The sequence below is a fragment of the Odocoileus virginianus genome, chromosome 30 (genome assembly GCF_023699985.2).
Source record: "Odocoileus virginianus isolate 20LAN1187 ecotype Illinois chromosome 30, Ovbor_1.2, whole genome shotgun sequence".
In the NCBI taxonomy this organism is placed as follows: domain Eukaryota; kingdom Metazoa; phylum Chordata; class Mammalia; order Artiodactyla; family Cervidae; genus Odocoileus; species Odocoileus virginianus.
In genome coordinates, this window is record NC_069703.1 from 28,861,702 (window position 1) to 28,882,661 (window position 20,960).

General features: G+C 56.9%; 1 protein-coding gene across 2 annotated transcripts in view; it reads right to left on the reverse strand.

Moving 5' to 3' along the window:
- The window catches only part of PADI2 (peptidyl arginine deiminase 2), a 54,379-nt gene extending 35,154 nt beyond the window's left edge, over window positions 1–19,225 (reverse strand). Inside the window, exons 1-3 of one of the 2 annotated variants that reach the window (XM_070458776.1) lie at window positions 19,055–19,225; window positions 3,387–3,570; window positions 1,977–2,049 (exon numbers count right to left, since the gene is read on the reverse strand). In XM_070458776.1, the coding sequence (XP_070314877.1) occupies window positions 1,977–2,049; window positions 3,387–3,570; window positions 19,055–19,146 (349 nt within the window). In that variant the 5' untranslated portion in view covers window positions 19,147–19,225. The remainder of the gene's footprint in view (window positions 1–1,976; window positions 2,050–3,386; window positions 3,571–19,054) is intronic. The other variant, XM_070458777.1, reaches the window with a different exon arrangement.
- Window positions 19,226–20,960: the final 1,735 nt, after the last annotated feature.

The window sequence follows — 20,960 nt, forward strand, 5'->3', positions numbered from 1 at the left end:
GCCAGCCTCCTCACGGTGCTACTACACCATCAGTCCCGGCCCGCACCCGCCTCCTCACGGTGTTACTACACCATCAGTCCCGGGCCCACGCCCGCCTCCTCATGGTGTTACTACACCATCAGTCCCGGGCCCGCACCCGCCTCCTCACGGTGCTACTACACCATGAGTCCCGGGCCCGCACCGGCCTCCTCACGGTGCTACTACACCATCAGTCCCGGGCCCACGCCCGCCTCCTCACGGTGTTACTACACCATCAGTCCCGGGCCCGCACCCGCCTCCTCACGGTGCTACTACACCATGAGTCCCGGGCCCGCACCGGCCTCCTCACGGTGCTACTACACCATCAGTCCCGGGCCCGCGCCGGCCTCCTCACGGTGTCACTACACCATCAGTCCCGGGCCCACACCCGCCTCCTCATGGCGGCACTGCACCGGCCGTCGCAGGCCCTCTGTGTTTGGTGGGAGCCTCGCCAGTGGCATCATCAGCCCCCTGGGAGCACCCTCCTCTGCCAGGCTTCGGGCCACTGCCTTTCCTGCTAGCGTCCTCAAGTGTCCTTGCCTCTTGGGATTGGGTTTCCTCGGGACGGTCACCTGAGACAGCCTGGGGCACCCTGTACCCGTGAGGCTCTCACGTGCCAGCCCTGGGCCGCAGCACTGGGAGCTTCAGTTTCGTCTCCGGAGGCGCCCCCTCCCCCGCCGAGCAGCCCTGAGGACCGTCGCCCCGAGACCCGGCACTCACTCCCTCAGTGCGGAAAGAGGGGCAGCTGACCAGCAATCAAGCCCGTCCGGGAATCAGCTCGGAAGTGGGAGAGCAACGCTATCGAGTCTATTTGGGGCTACAGGCACAGGGTTGGAGGAGGAGGAGCTGGCTTGGGAACTAGTTGTTTTGTGGGGGAGTTCTGAGACCCCCAGGGGGATTATGAAGTAATTGAAATGGCTGGGTGTCCCGTAGACCACTTTCTGGTGTGTGGCCCCAGGCAGACCTTGGTTTTCTCATCTGTAAAGTAGGGACTATAATAGTACGTACTCTGAGAATAGATGTGAAAATAGACTGGGCGCATGCTAGCTAAACCCCCTGGTGCTGGAGCCTGGCTCCCTGGAGGTGCTCAGCAAACGCCACCTCTGCGCCAGAGTCCTGGACACAGCAGGTGTTCAGCAAATAGACATCACTGTTATTTTTAACTCCCTCAGAACATAGCTGACTCTCAGGAACAGCTTACTTTCCCCTGACCTGTGGCCACTTTGTCAATGGTAAACTAAGGACTCACTGAAACGGCCGCCTGGCTTGAACATTAGAGGAGCTAAACTGAAAGGACAAGTGATACCTTCACTGCAGAAGAGTCCAGGGAGTGAAGCCCCAGAACCTCGCATCCCACGTGCCCTGGCATCCAGGGGAGGGGCGTGCGGTGCAAACGGGAAGAACCCACAAAGGAATGAGCCCGAGCGCTGGACCCAAGCAGCGCTGTGTTGCCAGGTGACTTTGAACGAGGTCCCCAGCCTCCTGGGCCTCAGTGTCCTTGTGAACCCAATGAAGGGCTAGGACGAGGTGGGTTAGGGACCCAGGCTGCATCTTTGCATCCTGAGGGCTGGGGCTGGGGAAGGCAGGGTGAGGCTGGGACTGGGAAGGGCAGTGCAGGCTTTGTAGACAGGCCCTTCTCCTCTCAGCAAGCGAGCCCTTCTCCAGGCTGCAGGGCAGAGGCGGGGGACGAGCAGCCTTGGCTGTTTCTCCCCTGAGGTCCACAGAGGCTGCGACGGGGACTCTGACAGCCTGCTGAGTTGCTTGAGGACCACGGCACGCCTGCCCCGGAAGCACTCCCCATGCCTGGACAGAAGGGCATTGCTCCGCAGGCCCGCATTATTAGAGGAAGCTCCAAATGCCAGGCTGGCAGCACTGAGAACAGCCCAAGCGCCTGGGAAGGGCAGCAGTGCCAGCCCCCGGGGAACAAAGTCACCCAGGACGGAGCCACGCTGACTCACCGATGGCCGTGAGGAAGAGCCCAGCCTGGTCGATGGGTGTGATCCCCTCCTCCTCATAGTAGCTGACGGTGACCTTGACGGGGGCGGGGGGGGGGGCACACGGGGAGGGAGAGAACAGAGGTCACAGGTCATAGGCAGGAAGACCTGCAGGGACCACCTCACAGTCTGTCAAGCCGATCTGCTCTAACCAGCTGAACCCTCTCCTCCAGGAAGTGCTCCTGGCTTCGTGGGCTGTTTCTCTCAGAATATCCAACTAGACCGGGGGCTCCCCTCTCTCAGAGGGCATCCAGGGTGTCGTCTGCTACTTGCCCCCCGGCGCATTCTGCTGTCGGTCCCACTTCTGCCGGGCTGTGTACCTAGCTCCCACTCGGCAGCGATAGGGCTTAGGCTGTTCTCACTGGATCACCCAGTGCCATCACTGACATGGGACACATGTGACGTTCATGTTGATAATTAGAGAACCCAGGGAAGAAAGGGTCTGGTCTTGGCTCTACCTCTTGGGCGTGGGCACCCAGCATCCTGTCTGATACACGATGAAACCAAGGACGTTCGTGGCTGTCGCTTCCAGTAGTCTAAGAGTCTGGGCTGAGAGTCCCGTGATGTTAACCTGCCATGAATTCATCCTTCTGTGGCTGTAGCTGTGAGCTGAGGGTCTGCTGCTGAGTCAGTTCAGTCGTGTCCGACTCTGCGCGACCCCACAGACGGCAGCCCACCAGGCTCCCCCGCCCCTGGGATTCTCCAGGCAAGAACACTGGAGTGGGTTGCCCTTTCCTTCTCCAATGCATGAAAGTGAAAAGTCAAAGTGAAGTTGCTTAGTTGTGTCTGACTCTTCACGACCCCATGGACTGCAGCCCACCAGGCTCCTCTGTCCATGGGATTTTCTAGGCGAGAACACTGGAGTGGGGTGCCATTGCCTTCTCCAGAGCTGAGGGTTTACTGAGCACTTAAAAAGTGGCAGTTTGAACTGAGGCGGGTGTGAAATGCACAGAAGATTTAGACTCGGTGTGGAAAAATTCTTGGTCTTGTTTTTTATGTTGACACCACGTTGAAATGACAGTATGTGGATATATGGAGTTAAGTAAAAAATATCATCAAAATTAAGTCCGTCTGTTTCTTTTTGCTGTTTTATTTACTCACTTACTGGTCACGCCGCCCAGTAAAGGGGAATCTTACTAGCAGGTCCCTGACCAGGGATCGAACCCATGCCCCCTGCAGAGACCGCGTGGAGTCCTGCCCACTGGGCCGCTGGGGAGGTCCTCCTTTTGCTCTTTTAACGTGGTTGTGAGAAAACGGAAACCGATGTGTGTGGCTCACGCTCGGCTTCCCCTGGCCACGCGGACCTGGCCGTCCAGACAGCGGCGTGGCCCTCGGCCGCCCGGCCCGAGCGGGAGCACCTCCCTCCCACGGTACCTTGTCGCTGCTGGCTTCGGGGCTCGCCTGGCTCATGGTGAGCCGCAGCGTGGTGCTGGGCGCCAGGGCCCAGCGCTGCTTGCCGTTGGCGGCCACCTCCTCGGCCTGCCCATCGCGCACCACCTCCACCCGCACGCGCTCCGAGTGCTTCAGGCTGAAGGTCTGGGCGCCCGCAGGGGCCGCGCTGTAGGGAGAGAGGAGGCTGCGTCACAGGGACCCCTGGGCAGGCCGGGGCGAGGGCCTTCAGGAGGAGACCCCTGGGGGGGCAGGGCTGCCGGGCTCCCGCAGTCTCCTGGGGCTCCCCCAGGCTGACGGGCTCCCCCAGGCTGACGGGGCTCCCCCGGGATGCCGGGGCTCCCCAGGGCTGACGGGCTCCCCCGGGCTGACGGGGCTCCCCCGGGCTGACGGGCTCCCCCGGGATGCCGGGGCTCCCCCGGGCTGACGGGGCTCCCCCGGGCTGACGGGCTCCCCCGGGCTGACGGGGCTCCCCCGGGCTGATGGGCTCCCCCGGGCTGACGGGGCTCCCCCAGGCTGCGGGGCTCCCCCAGGCTGACGGGGCTCCCCCAGGAGGACTCAGCTGTAGGTAATCACCCGGCAGTGAAGAGGGCACTGGCTAAAAACACAGATTCCTTCAGTGTGGGAGGGATACATTAGGAGGTTGAGATGAACTGATACAGACTACTGTAGATAAACAACAAGGACCTGCTGGATAGCACAGGGAACAATATCCTTAATAACCTTTAGTGGAAAAGAATCTGAAAAGGAATCCACGTGCATGTGGCCTCCCTGGTGGTGCCAGCGGTAAAGAATCCGCCTTCCAACACAGGACACACGGGTTCGGCCCCTGATCTGGGAAGACCCCACATGCCAAGGGGCCACCAAGGTTCAGCAGCACCGCGGCAGAGCCTGCGCTCCAGAACTGGGAGCCTGCGCCCCAGCGGGAGAAGCCCACGCGCCGCGCTGACGAGCGGCCCCACCAAGGCTGAGCACACTGCGGCGGAGCCTGCGCTCCACAGCGGGAGAAGCCCACGCACCGCGCTGACGAGCGGCCCCACTCGCCACAGCCAGAGAAGAGCCCGAGCAGGGATGAGGACCCGTCACAGCCAGGGTAAATGAATAGAAAGAAAAATAGATTCCCTGGGCTCATCTAGCACCCACTGATTCAGCATATTCCAGGTTGGGGCCTGGGGAATCTGCTTTTCTTTTTTTGAATCAGTCGGCTTTGTTTTTAAAGCAGTATTAGGCTTACAGAACAGTTGATCAGACGGTACAGAGTTCTCACACACCCCTTCTCCTCTATGCAGTTTCCCGTACTGTGGATGTCTTGCATGTGTGTGATACATGCTATAATTAATGAAGCAACATTGACGCACTGTTATTAACTAGAGTCCAGAGTTTACTCCGTACTGGACTCTTACGAGCTTTGTCAAATGCGCAGTATCAGGCATACACGCTTACAGTATCATACAAGACAGTTTCACTGCTTAAAAATGCCCCGTGTTGCACCTAATCATCCCTCCTGGGGACCTGAATTCTTAACAAGATTCCTTGTATTTCTGGTGGGCAACCAGCTTGGAAGGCACCTGCTACTGTAAGGGTGGGGGTCTGAGGCTCAGACAGAGGACTGAGTTTGCAGCAAAGACAGCGCTGGGCCTAGAACTCTGTCTCCCAAGCCCTGTTCGGTGTCTGAGCTGAAGACCAGGGGAGCTTGGCTGCCAGCGAGGAGGCAGGCATCCAGGTGCTGGGTTTGCACACAGACGGAGCCGTGAACTAGGAGCTTGACGGGCAGGGGAGGGCAGGCTCTTCACAGACACCTCCTTTCCGCTGCAGCTTTCGTGGCTTGGAATTCTCCTCTTCGAGAGTCATTCCTTGGGGTTCTGGAGGAGTTTTCTATTAAATAGGAAATAGCCTTAGAATTCTTGAAAAGCCATCAAGATTTCAGGGCAGGAAAGGAAGTGGTTTGAGCTGGCTGCTGTGGACTAGACGTTTGCGTCTTCCCAAATTCAGACATTGAAGCCCTGACCCCCAATGTGACTGTCGTTGAACATTAGATGAAGTCACAAGAGTAAGGTCTAAGCGATAGGGTTTGTTTCCTCGTAAGGCGGGGAGAGTGCGGTCTCCCCACCGCGGGCACTGAGGAAGGCCCTGGCTGTGGACCAGGGGGAGAGCCTTCACCAGAGTGCAACCAGCCTGATGCTCTGATCTCAGACTGGGAGAAACAGTTTGTTTTTAAGCCACTGAGCCCGTGGTATTTTGTTTCGGCAGCTCAAGAAGATTTAGACTCCAACTTACAGGGTGATAACAGGAAGGACTGGGAGACAGAGGAGGAAAGCACCCAGGGCTGACAGTTTTGCTAAATCTCCAGCCCACAGTCTGAAGGTTCCCAAAAGCTCAAGAGGGCTCAGAGGGATTTAAGCGGATTCTCGTGGGGTTTAGGACTAAGATATAGGTGCAAGTGTCTGCCTCAGAGGCACAGCTGCTATCTCTAAGACCTGGTGCTCTTGGGCTCCCAAAGGGTTCTCCACTGTGGGCATCAGAATCATCAACGGGTACTGTTTAAACCTTCACTTTCTTTTTTTTAACGGCTACAGATTTGTGTGTGCCATTCTCAGAGAGCCCGGCTGGCATGACGGAAGCGCACCTGGGGCAGTGGCCAGGGATGAATGAGAGCTTCAGAACAGCGGTCCTCAGAGTTCAGGAGCAGCGGCGGCAGCAGAACCATTACCTGGAAGGCTTCTCAAAGCACAGATTGTCTGGCCTTTTCTCAGCATTTCAGATTCTGGTTTTCAAAGAGGCAGAGGAACCAGAGATAAAGTTGCCAACATTCACTAGATCATGGAGAAAGCAAGGAATTTCCAGAAAAACATCTACTTCTGCCTCATTGACTACATGAAAGCCTTTAACTGCATGGATCACAATAAACTGGAAAATTCTTAAAGAGATGGGAATACCAGCCCATCCTGTCTCCTGAGAAACCTGTATGCAGGTCAAGAAGCAACAGTTAGAACTGGACACGGAACTGACCGGTTTAAAATAGAGAAAGAAGGCTATATACTGTCACTCTGCATATTTAACTTACATGCAGAGCACATCATGCAAAGTGTCAGATTGAATGAAGCACAAGCTGGAATCGAGATTACAGGGAGAAACATCAACAACCTCAGATATGCAGATGATACCACTCTAAGTGCAAAAAGCGAAGAGAAACTAAAGAGCTTCTTGATGAGGGTGAAAGAGTGAAAAGCCTGGCTTAAAACTCAACATTCAAAAAACGAAGATCATGGCATCCTGTTCTCATCATTTCATGGTAAATAGAAGAAGAGAAAGTGGATGCCATGACAGATTTTATTTTCTTGGGCTCCAAAATCACTGTGGACAGTGACTGCAGCCACGAAATTCAAAGATGCTTGCTTCTCGAAAGGAACGCTATAACGAACCTAGACAGTATATTAAAAAGCAGAGATATCACTTTGCTGACAAAGGTCTGTCTAGTCAAAGCTGTGGTTTTTCCAGTGGTCGTGTGTGGATGTGAGACCTGGACCATAAAGGAGGTTGAGGGTGGAAGGGCTGACGCTTTCGAGCTGCGGTCCTGGAGAAGACTCTTGAGAGTCCCTTAGACCGCACGGAGATCAAACCAGTCAATCCTAAGGGAAATCAACCCTGAACATTCATTGGAAGGACTGGTGCTGAAGCCGAAGGTCCAGGACTCTGGCCACCTGATGAGAAGGGCTGACTAATTGGAAAAGACCCAGAAGATGGGACAAATTGAAGGCAAAAGGAGAAGAGGGCAGCAGAGAATGAGATGGTTAGATAGCATCACTGACTCAATGGAATTTGAGTAAATTCCAGGAGATAGTGGAGGACAGAGAAGCCGGGCGTGCTGCAGTCCAGGAGATGGCAAGGACTGCGACACCATTTAGGAAATGAACAACAAGGCCTGAAGCGGGGCCTGAGAATCTGCATTTCTATCATGTTTCTAGGAACTGTTGGGACTGCTGGTCCATGGTCCGCAGTTCGAGAACCACCAGAGCGACGTACTCTGGCACTTAAGAGTCCTGGGACAGGATGGCCAAGGTCCTACTGTGAGTTTGCAGAGACCGCCAGTCAGGGCCTCTCTGACCCAGGCCACGGACTGTGAGAGTTACTGGCAAAGAGTACTGCTGGTCCCAGGCACTGGCAGGAGAAGGCAGACAAGGGTTGGGCAGCCCCATGCCCAGGGCTGGAAAAGGAGATTGTAAAAAAAAGCTTTCAGAATCACTCTGTTTCTTGTCTGTCTCTACCAAACCACTCAGCCCATCATGGGGACACTTGGCTATGGTCTGCTGTGGCAGAGTCTGGGCAGAAGGCAGAAACCCTGGCTTGGGGGGAAATGTGCAGAAAATCTGGGTTCAACCCCAGTTTTGCCACTGACATGCTGAAGGGGACTTGAATGTGTCCCTTGCACCTTCTGAGCATCCACTTGTCAACCCATAAGATGAAAGATGACCACCCATCCCTCCCGTCCCACAGGCCTGTCTTTCACCCCTCGGGGCGGGGTGCGTCTCCTGTTGCCACGGCTTGTCTGTCTCCTCTGGGTTGTAAGACCCCGAGGGCAAGGTCTGCTGTCCTCCAGAGCCTAGCACAGGGCTGAGCACATCACACCACTCAGCAGAGGGTGAAGCTGAGCAGGACACACTTTCCTGGTCGCTCAGATGGTAAAGAATTCACCTGCAATGCAGGAGAGACCTGGGTTTGATCCCTGGGTCAGGAAGACCCCATGGAGAAGGAAATGGCAGCCCAATCCAGTATCCTTACCTGGAAAATTTCATGGACAGAGGAACCTGGTGGGCTATAGTCCATGGGGTCACAAAGAGTTGGACGTGACTAACATTTTCACATGTTCTGAGCAGGACAGAAGTGAACCTTTTAGATGTGCCACGCAGGAAATCCCAAAAGGAGGTGTGGGTACCCATGAGATACTTTTAGGTGGCGCATGGATGCATAATTTAAAAGAAGATATATATTTATTACATGTGTTATCTTTTATGGAAATTGATAAAGGCTTGGCATTTATGGTAATGATATAAGATCTCCACTTAAAGTTATAAGAAAAATAAGAGATGGTTTAAAGAAAAATTTTAAGTCAATGATACTAGAGTTAGAATATGCTTTTGGTAAAAATCATGGGAGTCTGGGTAGCCGTGGGCTCAGATCTAGGAAATATTACTCTAGTGCAAGCCCTGGGTTTGACCACAAACCTGCTGGGTGGCCTTGGGTGAAGCACTTGTCCTCTCTGTTTAACCAAAAGTAAAGTGAAAGGATGGGACCAGGACAAGGATGGCTGGAGTCTGGGGAGCGCAGAGCGGGGCAGGTCTGGACAAAGGGGAGGCGAAGGAGGTCCTGACCAGCTGGGGATCTCTCTGCTAGATGCCCACCCTCTCTAACCAGAGACACTATTATTCATCTTGTTTTATATATTGGGTTTCTGCATAGAGCTCTATGCTTTGTAAACTCACAGGGCAGGATGATCTTTTAGGGCCCCAGCTCTGACAATGGTTGCTCTAAGTGATGCTCCCACCTCCTCCATCCCTCTGAGCCAGTGAGAAACTAGAGGAGGCCCCAGAGGCTTGGGGGTTAATACCCCACCTACACTGCAGCTCTAGACCCACACCCTCCCGTCCCAGCCCTGCTCTGAGCTGAGCAAACAGCTATTCTTGGAGTGGCCCTGGCAGAAGCAACAAAAGCACCCATTGTCCCCTGTGGAGCCTGCTGGCTGCCTCCCTCCCCAGGAAGAAGAACCTTTTAGAATCCCCTGCCAACACCCGAGAGCCAGGGGCTGTGGGCATATTGCTTCTCCCTGGAGGCTGCAGGGAGGGGCTCAGGGGGTTATGGAGGGGACAGAGCAGGGATTGCGGTGGCCACGACCTTGGGCTTACGGGAAAGAGGCTAAAGATACGTGGACAGGACAGGCAGGGGCCACGCCTGCACTGCCCATCATATCCCAGCACCCAGGACATGGCCACCCTCAATGTATATATTTCAGGAATAAATGAATGAACAGACCCACACTTCTTGGTTTTCCAAACTGTATTATCAGAGTGATTAAAAAAAAAAGGAAAGAAATCAGGTTACTTGCCTGCTGGAAAATACTCAGGGCTCTTTAGGGACCACCAAACAGTAAAATTCAAACTCTGGGGCCTGATATTCACTCGGTGGTGCTCAGCCACCGCATCTCAAACCGACGCCCCGCCTCACTGCCTGCAGCGCCCCCACCCTCCCAGCTCCGTCTCATCTCACCACGCGCCTTGCACGTGCTGGTCCTTCTACCTGTAATCCTCTCCGCCCGAGTTCTCTGCCTGGCAGCCCATCCTTCCTGGACGACTCAACTCAACTGACCTGGCTCCATCTGCGTTTATTTCCGCTGGTGGCAGCTCATCCCGGAGGCAGAGTGTGTTTTCTCTCTTGCAGCACCTGGCTTAGCACAGGCACACGGTAAGTGAATGCTCGCCCCAGGAAGGGCTGGAAGAGGGTACTTGCGTATGTGGTCATTCCCGCGACAATATTTATTGAGGACTTTTTATGTGCCAGGCGTGTGCTAGGTCCTGGGATAGAGCAAAATAGAAAATATGCTCCTAGGGCCATGGAGCAAATACTCCAGTGGAAGAGAAAGGCTCTTGATGGATTGCACAGTTATGATGACAGCTGTGAAAACTGCTCTAAAGGAAAGGTATGGGTTTCCACAAGGTCCTGGTCTGGAGGTTGAGAAAGGATTCCTGGAAGACGCAGCATTTGAGTTGAAGCTTTAATTTTACACTCTAAATTATAGCTTAGAGTTAGTTAGATCAGTGGTTCTTAAATTTGAGTTGCACTGGCCACACCTGAAAGGCCTGTTAAAATACAGATAGGCAGGCTACCCTGAGTTTCTGACTCAGCAGACTGGGGAATGTGCCTGGGAACCTCCATTCCTTCCCCACAAGTTTATTAGAGAACTGACAAATAGAACTGCATATATTTAAATCATATAAGAGGAAGACGTGATATACATATATTGTGAGAGGCAGCTGCATTGCTAACAAGCTCCCAGGTGAAGCTGCTGGTCCAGGGCCCAGCGTGGGAACTGCTGAATTTGCCCAAAGCTACGAGAGGAAGAGGAGCAGAGGTTTCCAAGCAGCAAGGACAGCGTGGGTGCTGGTCTGAGGCGGACGTGAGCCCAGCACGTTTGAGAAACTGGAAGGAGGTTAACGCGGCTGGAGTCTGTGAGCACGACAGAGGGAGAGCAGTGGGGAGAGGACCCAGGCCACGGTGAGGGGCCAGCCGCTCCCCTGCAGGCCCCGAGGCCGCTGCGCAGGGAACCGTGAGCGTTTTGCCTGCAGACAGCTCCTCCAGGGTGCAGGGTGGGAGACAGTCAGGAGAGCGGTGGGGGCAGGGGGGACCAGTGGGAAGGTGGCCGCAGCTGTCCAAGGAAGCGGCGGCAGTGGCGTGGGGCGGGGCGTCAGCCGGGGAAATGGAGGGACACGGCCAGTCAGCGGGCACCAAACAAAGGAGCTCTGAGCCAGACTGGAAAGCAGTGTCAGGTGTAGAAGGGGGGTGTTCACTGTGCCTGGCCCAAGGGGATTCTGGGTGCTGCAACCTAACGTCTGCTCAGCCCACAAATGCTGTGTGGCCTCTGGGGAGCCCTCACCCTCTCTGGTCCTCCCTCAGTCAGTGGGGAGGCCAACTTGGCCTCGCAGGGCTGGGACGCTGCCTCCGCCCCAGACTCGAGGGCAGGACGTGCCTGCAGCTTGCTGGCGACTGGTTCTCCTGGCTTGTCCACCTGCCCTGGGCCTCGTTAACACCAGCGGGGCTTACTCCGCTGTGAACCCAGCTCCTGGCAGCCTGGGTGTGACATCCTGTCCTAAGGTCTTTACAGAATCTGAGGGGGTTTGTGGGTGCCAGCCTGGCGGGCAGCGCCATGGCGAGCACCCTCGCGGAGCCTCCTGGGGTGGAGGTAGCTGGAGCCCTGGAGCGGGCGGCCGGTCCGGATAGGGATCCGTGAAGACAGACGTGACTTCTGTTTTCAGCCAGCCCTCTTCTGCGCCGGGTAGGCTCAGCAGCCTCTCACCAGGCACTTGGGGCCTCCAGTTGCCCAGGGGCCCTCCCCTTAGGGAAGAAACAATCTAATCTACGGTCACTCCCTCCCCAGACACCTGCAACGACTCCCTGCAGGACAAACTTTAAAGTCTGATCCCAGCGTTCAAAGCCCAGGTTTGAGCAAATCCACTCTCTAGTCTGACACTCCAGGCTACAGAAACTACGCCCTTTCTGCCCCTCCTAGTGTCTCTGCTTTCCTGCCAGGTGCCTTGGCTGCTGCGTGGCCTGTCTGGGTGTGAACCCCAGTCTACCCTCCGGCTGGGCGGCCACCCCCTCCAGGAAGTCTTCCGTGATCCTACCAGCCAGGACCCGCCTCTCCCTCCGTGTGCTGGCGCTTCAAACAACACTTAACGCTTCTTCAGCACTTCTCTCCCATGAACATTCCAAACTCTCTGAGGCCACAGTTCATTATTATCTGCCTTAATAACATTGCAATAAACCCAGTGGGCTTCCCAGGAGGCGACAGTGATAAAGAACCTCCCTGCCAATGCAGGAGACACAGGAGACATAGGTTAAATCCCTGGGTTGGGAAGATCCCCCGGAGGAGGACACAGCAACCCCCTCTAGTGTTCTTGTTGGAGACCCCCACGGACAGAGGAGCCTGGTGGGCTACAGTCCGTGGGGTCACAAAGAGTCGGACACGACTGAAGTGATTTACCACGCACAAAACCCAATACTAATTCACGATAACTACTGACTATGTGCCAGATACTGTTTCAAGTCCTAAGCCCATGCAATCTCAGTCTATCCTTTTGATAACCCCATGAGGCCTGTGTTAATGTCATCCCGTTTTACAGATGAGCACGCTGAGGCCCACAGAGGGCAAGCATTTGTTCTGAGTCTCAGGGACAGACTGAGACAGGCAGGACGTAGGGGAAACTCAAGCTCTCTGAGCTCCAGGCCTGGCTGCTCCCGTCCTGGCGGAGGATCCAGAGGTTCCAGTCCTCCCTAAAAATCCTCTGGGTAGGGACACCTGGTGAGGGAGGGGGAGTGCCAGGCCTGGGTCAGGAAAGGATCAAACGAGAAGCCCCCCACTTATTTTGCAGGTGGGCATCAGTCCAGAGAGGGGACACCAAAGGCTGGCATCGTACCCTGGGTCTTCGGATAAGTGACCAAGACAAACCGTCAGTGTCCTGGGCATGGGGCCGGGCACGGCTGGGCAGGACAGAGCTGCCGGCAAAAACTGGCCTCCCCTGAAGCTGACGCGTGCCTGTCCAGCTGGGGGTGGGCACCAGGGTGAGCCCTTGCCACCATGCTCCCACCTGACTGAGGCCCTGTGGTGGGGACTGAAGATCTGGGGGACCCCGGCTGTGCAGGGGGTGGTGGGCTCGACCTCAGAGAGCTGCCCCTGCCCAGGGACTAGCCTGGCACCAGGCTTTCCTTGCCTTTGGGAGTTGAGGGCCCTGGTGTTGTTCTAATTTATGGGGCCACCTGGCCTGGCCTGAATTCCACCTCTGTCATTCTCCCAGGGGCAACGCTGCCCTGGCCAAGCTCAGCCACACGCCCTGGCCTTCCACCGCTCTGGCCAGCGGTGCCCACCCCTGAGGCTGTGGTGGAGCCTGGTGAGAGTCCAGTCCATATGCACCCCGGCCACATCCATCCAGCCAACCAGGGAGCTGTCAGCGACCCCCTGAGGGCAGGAGGCTCACGGGAACGAGCGAGGCGCTGAGCGGGGAGAGGACACGCCTACGACACCCGTCCCCGCAGATGGCCTGGCAGGGCGGTCAAAGGTGTGGGCTCCGCTGCACTCCCATCTACCAGCCGTGCCACCGTGGACAAGCATCCCTTATGTTCCCCCACGACAGTACCTAGCTCACAAAGTTGTGAGTCTTGTTGTTGCCGTTTAGCCTCTAAGTCATGCCTGACTCTCTGTGACCCCAGGGACTGGAGCCCATCAAGCTCCTCTGTCTGGGACTCCCTGGGAAAGAACACTGGAGTGGGTGACCACTTCCTTCTCCAGGGGAATCTTCCCGACCCAGGGATCCAGCCTGTGTCTCCTGCATTGGCAGGTGGATTCTTTACCGTTGAGCTACCTGGGAAGCCCGCTGTGAGGTTTAAACACAAATAAATTATCAAATCCCTGGACTAGGAAATGGCACCCCACTCCAGTATTCTTGCCTGGAAAATTCCACGGGCAGAGGAGCCTGGCGGGCTACAGTCCACAAGGCTGCAAAGAGTCAGACACGACTGAGCAACTGAACTCAAATTATTAAATACATGTCATGAATGTACAAGGTGCCGATGAGGCTGCCTGATACAGAATAAGTTAGCTAGCAATATTAAGTAAACAATAAGATCTGCAAAGAGAAACAACACTCCTCAGGTGGGGAGCAGCTGGGGCTTGGGGTCGGCACCAGGAAGTGCGGGGTGTGCGGGGAGGAGTTCAGAAACTGCTTGGAGGAGCTGAGAGAAGCCCAGCCTTGCCAGGCTTGCAGAGGTCTGGGGGCCATGCGCCAGGCAAGGGGAACAGCACCAGCAGAGGCCCTGAAGCAGGGAGGAGGAGGTGCGGTCAGGGGCCAAGAGCGGTGCCCACAAAACCAGGGAGGCTGGCGTGGATGCAGGCGGGTCAGCCGGAGGCGGGATCAGCCAGTGAGGCGGGGCCTGACACCCGGTGGGGGGGCGTTCAGACACCGCAGGTCCTAGCGCTTTGATCTGGATCCTAATGATATTTTGTAAAACACTCACACCAACAGAGTCAGAGAGACCGCGATCTGAGTTGAGTTGAGGGAGTGATGTGGGGATGAATTTAGATTTGGCAGGCTCTCCTTCAAGGCTGGGGGCTTCCCAGGTAGCTCGGCGGTAAAGAATCCACCTGCCAATGCAGGAGACGCAGGTTCTATCTCTGGGAAGATCCCCTGGAGGACGGCATGGCAACCCACTCCAGTATTCCTCCTTGGAGAATCCCAAGGACGGAGCGGCCTGGCGGGCTACAGTCCGTGGGGTCACAAAGAGTTGGACCCGACTGAGCGCACAGGCACCCCCAAGGCAGGATACGTAACTGCCCTGTGCGGTTTGCCCCGTATTTTACTGGGGACTCCTTCCCCGGTACCCCGTTTCCTGAGGGTGATGGGCCAGGCCCTGCTGGGAGAAATGTCTGGTCAGCCTCTGCCTTGGGGAATCTCAGGATGTGCACAGGACCGCTTCTCCTTCCGACCTCAGGGGCACATCATGAGGTCAGATGCAACCAGGAGAAAGCCCTACAGAGGCAAGAGACGGCTGATAACATCACTCCTGCCCTGAAGCTCCTGCAGATCTCGGAAACGGGTACAGAGAGAGCTCACAACCCAGTCAAGAACTCCCCCTCCCGCTGTATGCATGAACCCAGGGTGGGACAGGGCTTGTGGGTCAGAGGGCAAGTCAGGCAGAGCGCAACTACCCTGTCAATTTATTCCAAGGCTACTCGTTCTCCAGGCTCCCAGGGGATCTGGCGGAGGTGAGCAGGGAGGATGAAATCGACATGGGGGTGCTGCTCACTCAGCACTTTCTCTCCAACAACGAGTCAGAACCAGACGTGGACCCAGGCCAGCCCGCCGAAGCAGCAGCTGCGGGCTGAAGGGACTGTGGGGGAGACTGTGCAGACATGCACCAGACCTCAGATAAGCGCGCTGCGTGGGGGGCGGGGAGGGGAGAGGAAACGGCAAGTATCTTTAACAAGGATCCTGGAGTAAATCTCTATAAAAAAATGTCCTACTTCCTTCTTTCTGCGCATCTGTTTTTAGCTTGTTGCAGGCCAGCCCTCAGAATGTCTCTGGGTCAGGTCATCATCCCCAGAGGACCGGTTTTGCCGGGAGAGGGTGGGTGACCCTTGGGGCCAGCCGAGGAAGGGGCAGGCGAAGCCCCTGCCTTGTGTCTGGAGGTGAAGGAGGTCTGTGTGCATTTCAGGAAAGGGGACCCAGAGCCCTTGGGGAAGGGTGTGGGTGTTGAGGTCTGTTCACTCGTCTCTGTGATTCAGGACTGAGGGGTCAAGACACCACTCCCTCACTGACAGGGCCTAAGGCCCACCACCTTGTCCCCCAGGGTCTCCTTGGAGACTGGAGACCCTGGGGACATCACACGGGGTTTGAGTCAGAACTTGTATCTGGGTGGGGAAGGGCTCAGTGGGAAGTGGAAGGTCAGTTGGGGGTGGGTGATGTCTCGGGGGCAGTGTCTCATGGCCCTGGTGGGGGGTGGGAGGGACACAGGCTAAGACGGTCATCTAGTTCAATCTGAACTGGAGGTTAGAGGCGCTTCCCCGGTGGCGCAGTGATAAAGAATCTGCCTGCAGTGCAGGAGACTCAAGTGACGCGAGTTCGATCCCTGGGTTGAGAAAATCCCCTGGACTCCAGTGTCCTTGCCTGGAGAGTTCCATGGACAGAGGAGCCCAGCAGGCTACATTCCATGGGGTCACAGAGAGTCGGACACAACTGAAGTGGCTAAGGACACAGAGGTTAGAGAGATTAAGAGCATGAGTTCTCAGCCAGACAGGACTAGACCTGAGTCCTGTGTGACATCAGGCAAATGGCTACACCTCTCTGAGCCTCACTTTCCTCATCTACAAAATGAGATGATCCAAGCACAACCTCCAAGGTCTATGGGCAGCTGTGCAGTCGCTCAGTCGTGTCCGACTCTCTGCGACCCCATGGACTGCAGCTCGCCAGACTGCTCTGTCCTCCACTCTCTCCCACAGTTTGCTCACATTCATGTCCCTTGGGTTGGTGATGTTATCTTATCCTCTGCCATGCTGACAGCTGTTCTTATCATCACAGTATCAGAAGTGACACCAGCTCAGTCTCCCTAGTATGGGGAGGGGCTTCCTTCCACTAGACCAATGGTTCTTAGCTGGAGGTGACTTGGCCCACCAGGGACGGCTGGGTTATCTGGAGATGTTTCCAGGTGTCACAGTTGGGGGTTCCTGCTGACATCCATGGACTTCCAGGCGGCACTGGTGGTAAAGAACCCCCTGCCAATGTAGGAGACACAGGAGATGTGAGTTCGATCCCTGGGGCGGGACGATCCCCTGGAGGAGGCACGGCAACCCACTCCAGTGCTCTTGCCTGGAGAATCCAATGGACAGAGGAGCCTGGCAGGCTACAGTCCATGGGGTCACAGAGAGTCGGACGCGACTGAGCGACTAAGCACGCACTGGCATCTAGGGGTGAGAGGCCAGGGACGCTGCTAAACATCGTACGGTGCCCAGGACACCCCGGGGACAGTGAATCGTCCTGGCCCAAACACGGTGGTGCCGAGGCTGAGACATGTCGCTCTAGACCCGTGCTGGGCAGGACACACGGCGGTCATGGCCACCTGTGGCTGTCAGTGCCTGAAGCGCGGGTAGCCCGCACAGAGGTGAGCTGAACAATGCAACACACACACTGAGTTTCCAACACTTAGCATGAAAAAGAGAACGTCAAACTAGGTCATGAACAATTTTTATATTGATTATATATTGAAATGCTAATATTTGGGATATATTAGGTTAAAGTGTATATTATTATTATTATGGGCTTCCCAGCTGGCACTAGTGGTATAGAACCCACCTGCCAATGCAGGAGACATAAGACACATGGGTTTCATCCCTGGGTCGGGAAGATCCCCTGGAGGAGGGCATGGCAACCCATGCCAGTGTTCTTGCCTGGAGAATCCCATGGACAAAGGAGCCTGGCAGGCTATAGGTCATAAGGTTGCAAGGGGTCAGACACAATTGAAGCGACTTAATAAGTACGCATGTATTATTATAATTAATTTTACCTGCTTATTTTAACCTTAAAAATACAGTTACTAGAATGTTAAAGATTACACACACGGCTCTCTTTGTGGCTTGCATTCTATTTCCACTGGACAGCAGGGGTCTAGAGTGTACTGTGTCTCTGCCAGGGGTGTGAGAGGGTCTCAGGTCAAATGCAGGAGGCAGGTGAGGGTCGCAGGGGCTGTGACTGGCTTCTTGAGAAGGGACAGAGGGGACTGTCGCACCTCCGTGCCCTGCTAGAGGGGGGATGAGCCCACACTTCCCCCGTTCTCTGCCAGGACAGAGGGTGGGCCTGAGCCTGATGCCTTCTTGACTCTCCACCTCCCAACGGAGGCATCATGCCAACCTCTCAGGCTGCACTGAAAGTGCCCCAGTGGACAAACAGGCGGGTATGGTGACAGCTGAGGCTTAGAGGCCCGAGTGTCCTGGCTCCCGGCCCACTCGCTGGCAGTGCCCAGTTAGGACAGGGGGGTGGGGAAGGGAGGGGAGCGCCCCCAGGGCCACTGAGGCCTGGACCACACCGCACTTCTGAGTTGTGACCCTGAGGTTTACACACAGACAACTGAAGGCAGGGGCCGGCGGGTGGACAGGGCCCCTGGTCTGCACGGTGACCGGCTCTTTGCCCTCAGGGTAGGCCAGTGCCTGCTCAGGAGGAAGTGGGCAGGGGACTGGCCTGGCAGGGCTGGCAGGGCCACTGGAGGTGACAGAGGGAATGGGCTGGGGAAGGTGTAGGGGAAGACACAGGGACGGGGTGTCAGAGGGGCTGGGAGAGGCAGGGCGCCCGATGACAGAAGGATTTGGGAGCAGTAAGCCACTCAAGGCACAGAGCGGTTAGGCGGACTTGCCCACAGGCATCAGCATGGGGTCCCCACCCGAGTCCTCCGTGCTCCCTCCTCTCAGCACTGACTCCTCCCGTGCCAGCAATGGGGAAGACTTCGAGGGCCTGGAGCAGAGGGCTGCAGGGCCCCGCCAGGGACTCTCCGCCGCTTCCTTCGCACCAGTCTGGGACTTGGCTGCTTCCTGGGCAGGGGCGGGAATGGTGGGGTGCTTACTTCCATTACCCCATACCATGGCCTGCGGTCTCAGAAATCCTGCACCCCACCAGAGTTTGAGGATGGGAAGACAGGGCCAGTGAGAACAGGGTCCTGAATCAGCAGAGCTCTTCTGACAAAGACCCCTACATCCGCACTGTCTGTCTGGTGGAACAAGGCCCCTCCTTGACCCCAGGGTGAAGTCAGGGGAAGGCGTTTGGGGACAGGGCGCTCCTGGCCAGTGCTTGGGGACAGACAATCACCCGGAGCCCCCACAGGGCGAAATTGGAGCCTAGGCTACCCCTTGGCCAGATTCCTGCTGGCATGCCCCAGGCCGATCCAGGAGGAAGTTCAGCCGGTCTGGGAGTCAGGGGAGGGTCTGAGCTGAGCTGGGAGGTGAGCCAGAGGGTCTGGGGGCTTCAGGGAGCTGCTAAGGGCAGAGCGAGGAGGGGAAAGAGAAGAGGCTGGGGAAGCCAAGGGGTGCCCAGGTCGTCCTGGGGGAGGGGCTGGAGAGGGTCGGGGGCGGGAAGGCTGGGGAGAAGCGGCGGGGGTTCTGGGAACGGGGTAGTGAGGGTGCCCTTGCTGGGTCTGAGTATCTGGGGGGGGTCTCTGGATGTGGGGGAGTCTGACACAAGGTTTGGTGGATGGTTCTCAGGATTTCTGCGCGCGGGGGCCTCGGACGAGGGGTGACTCGGGCTGGAGGCAGCCTGTCCGTGTCCCCGAGTCCGGCGAGGGTCTCGGGTTTTCTGGGCCCCGATTTCGGGCCCAGCCCGCAGGCGGAGGGGCGCGGCGGCCCGGCTCACCTGTAGACGTCGGTCCAGAGGTGCGTGCCCAGCACATACACCGCCTCGACGCGGCTGCCATAGTGCAGCCGCACCGTCCGCTCGCGCAGCATCCTCGCGCAGCGCCCGGCCGCTCCGTAGCACCTGCCGCAGGTGAGCCCCTCGCAGCCGCCCGCAGGCCGTCCGCGCCCAGCCTTTATCGGACGCCGGTGGGCGGGGCAGCCCGCGGCCTCCTCGCTCAGTGGGCCGCGGGCCAGTCCGTCAAGCGTGGCCACGCCCCCCCGCTTGGTCTGGGTGACGTCAGCTGTTGAGTTGCTCCTTTCATTCAACACTTTCCGCTGGCCCCCAGCTGCCCGGCGCCAGGACGCAGGGCCAGCCGCCCCTCTGGGCGCCCCCAGCCCCGCGGGCAGATGATGCAAACGCCATAAGGGGCCGGGACAGAGCGACTGGATGCGCTGACCTAGTCAGGGCTGGGGAGTGAGCCTTCTTAAAGGAGGAGTTTGCATTTCTAGAACGAATGATGTTGAGCATCTTTGTGTTTCTTAGCCATCTGTGTGTCTTCTTTGGAGAAACAACTGTTTAGGTCTTCTGCCCAAACCAGGGCAAGTTTGCTGTACGGAACAGTGCTGCGTGACGACCTGGAGGAACAGGGTGGGGAGGGACGCGGGAGGGGCGTTCAGGGTGGAGGGGACACGTGTGCACCTATGGCCGATTCATGCTTATGTGTGGCAAAAACCATCACAGTATTTAAAGTAATTATCCTCCAATTACAATAAAAAACTTTTTTAAAAAAGAGGGGTTTTCAGACTGAGGGGAAGGTCAGAGAGGGAGCTTCCTGACCAAATGGGGAAGCCAGATACAGCCTGACTGCCCCCCAGCCCCGCAACAGTCAGGCCCATATTACAGAGGGGAAGTGGGGACGGGGGTGGCAGTGGGGCCAGAATGTCAAGCCAAGGCGCTGACTGATGGGTGGGCAATGACAGCCCTGGCGCGGGGTCCTCAGTGAGGAGTGGTGGGGGCGGAATTGAAGGAGGCCCTTCTGGCTGTCCTGGACGGAGTGCCAGGAGGTGTTCTGGGCAGGGTCTATGAAGACCCCTGCTGGGCTGCTGAGAGCTCTAGGGAGAAAGGGATTATCTGACCAGTGTTTGTGGACTGAAATATTGATGTTCCCGTGCAGGGACAGTGAAGGATCACTGGGGCCCTGGGCAAAAGAGGGTGTCCCTGCAGAGGTCAGCCTGTGACTTGTGGGCCCGCTGGAGGTGCAGAATGGCATTGGGCGGGATCCCCATCCCAGACCCTTCCAGCTCTGAAGCCAAGCCAGATAATTCACAAAGGACCGAGTGGCCCTTGGTAGAAGGGGCCGGAAGTGAGGTGTTTCTGAGAGGGCAGAGGTTGTAAGAAGGACGTGCAGGCTGGAGGGGAGGGGGCAGGTCTGCTGGGGGATGGGAGTGCATCTGAGTAAGAGGCTTCAGGCTCACAATTGCTCAGAGTGGAGACACACCCAGGCGCCTGACCCCAGCGACCTCCTTGAGGGGGCCCACATTAGGAGATGGTTAAGAGCCCAGCTGCTCCGGGGCGGCCGAGATCTAGGAGGCACACAGTTGGGGAAGGGGGAAGGCCTGAGTCAGGCTGGGGGGGGCGGTCCATCTGGGGGGAAGGCCTGAGTCAGGCTGGGGGGGCGGTGCATCTGCCCCCAAGGTGCTCAGACCTAGGAAGACCTGGTGACTTTTGATAGGTTCCTGCAGCCACTGGGTGCACCATCCAGTCAGAAAGGAGAGGGGCCACCTGCCAAAATGGCAAAGTGTTTGTGCAGCTCAGAACTAACCCTGAGGCCCCCAGGGTGGACTGTTGTCTGGGCATCCCTTTACCAAAATTAGTTTTGAGCCCCTACTATGTGGCAGATATGGGACATATGCCAGGGCACCCA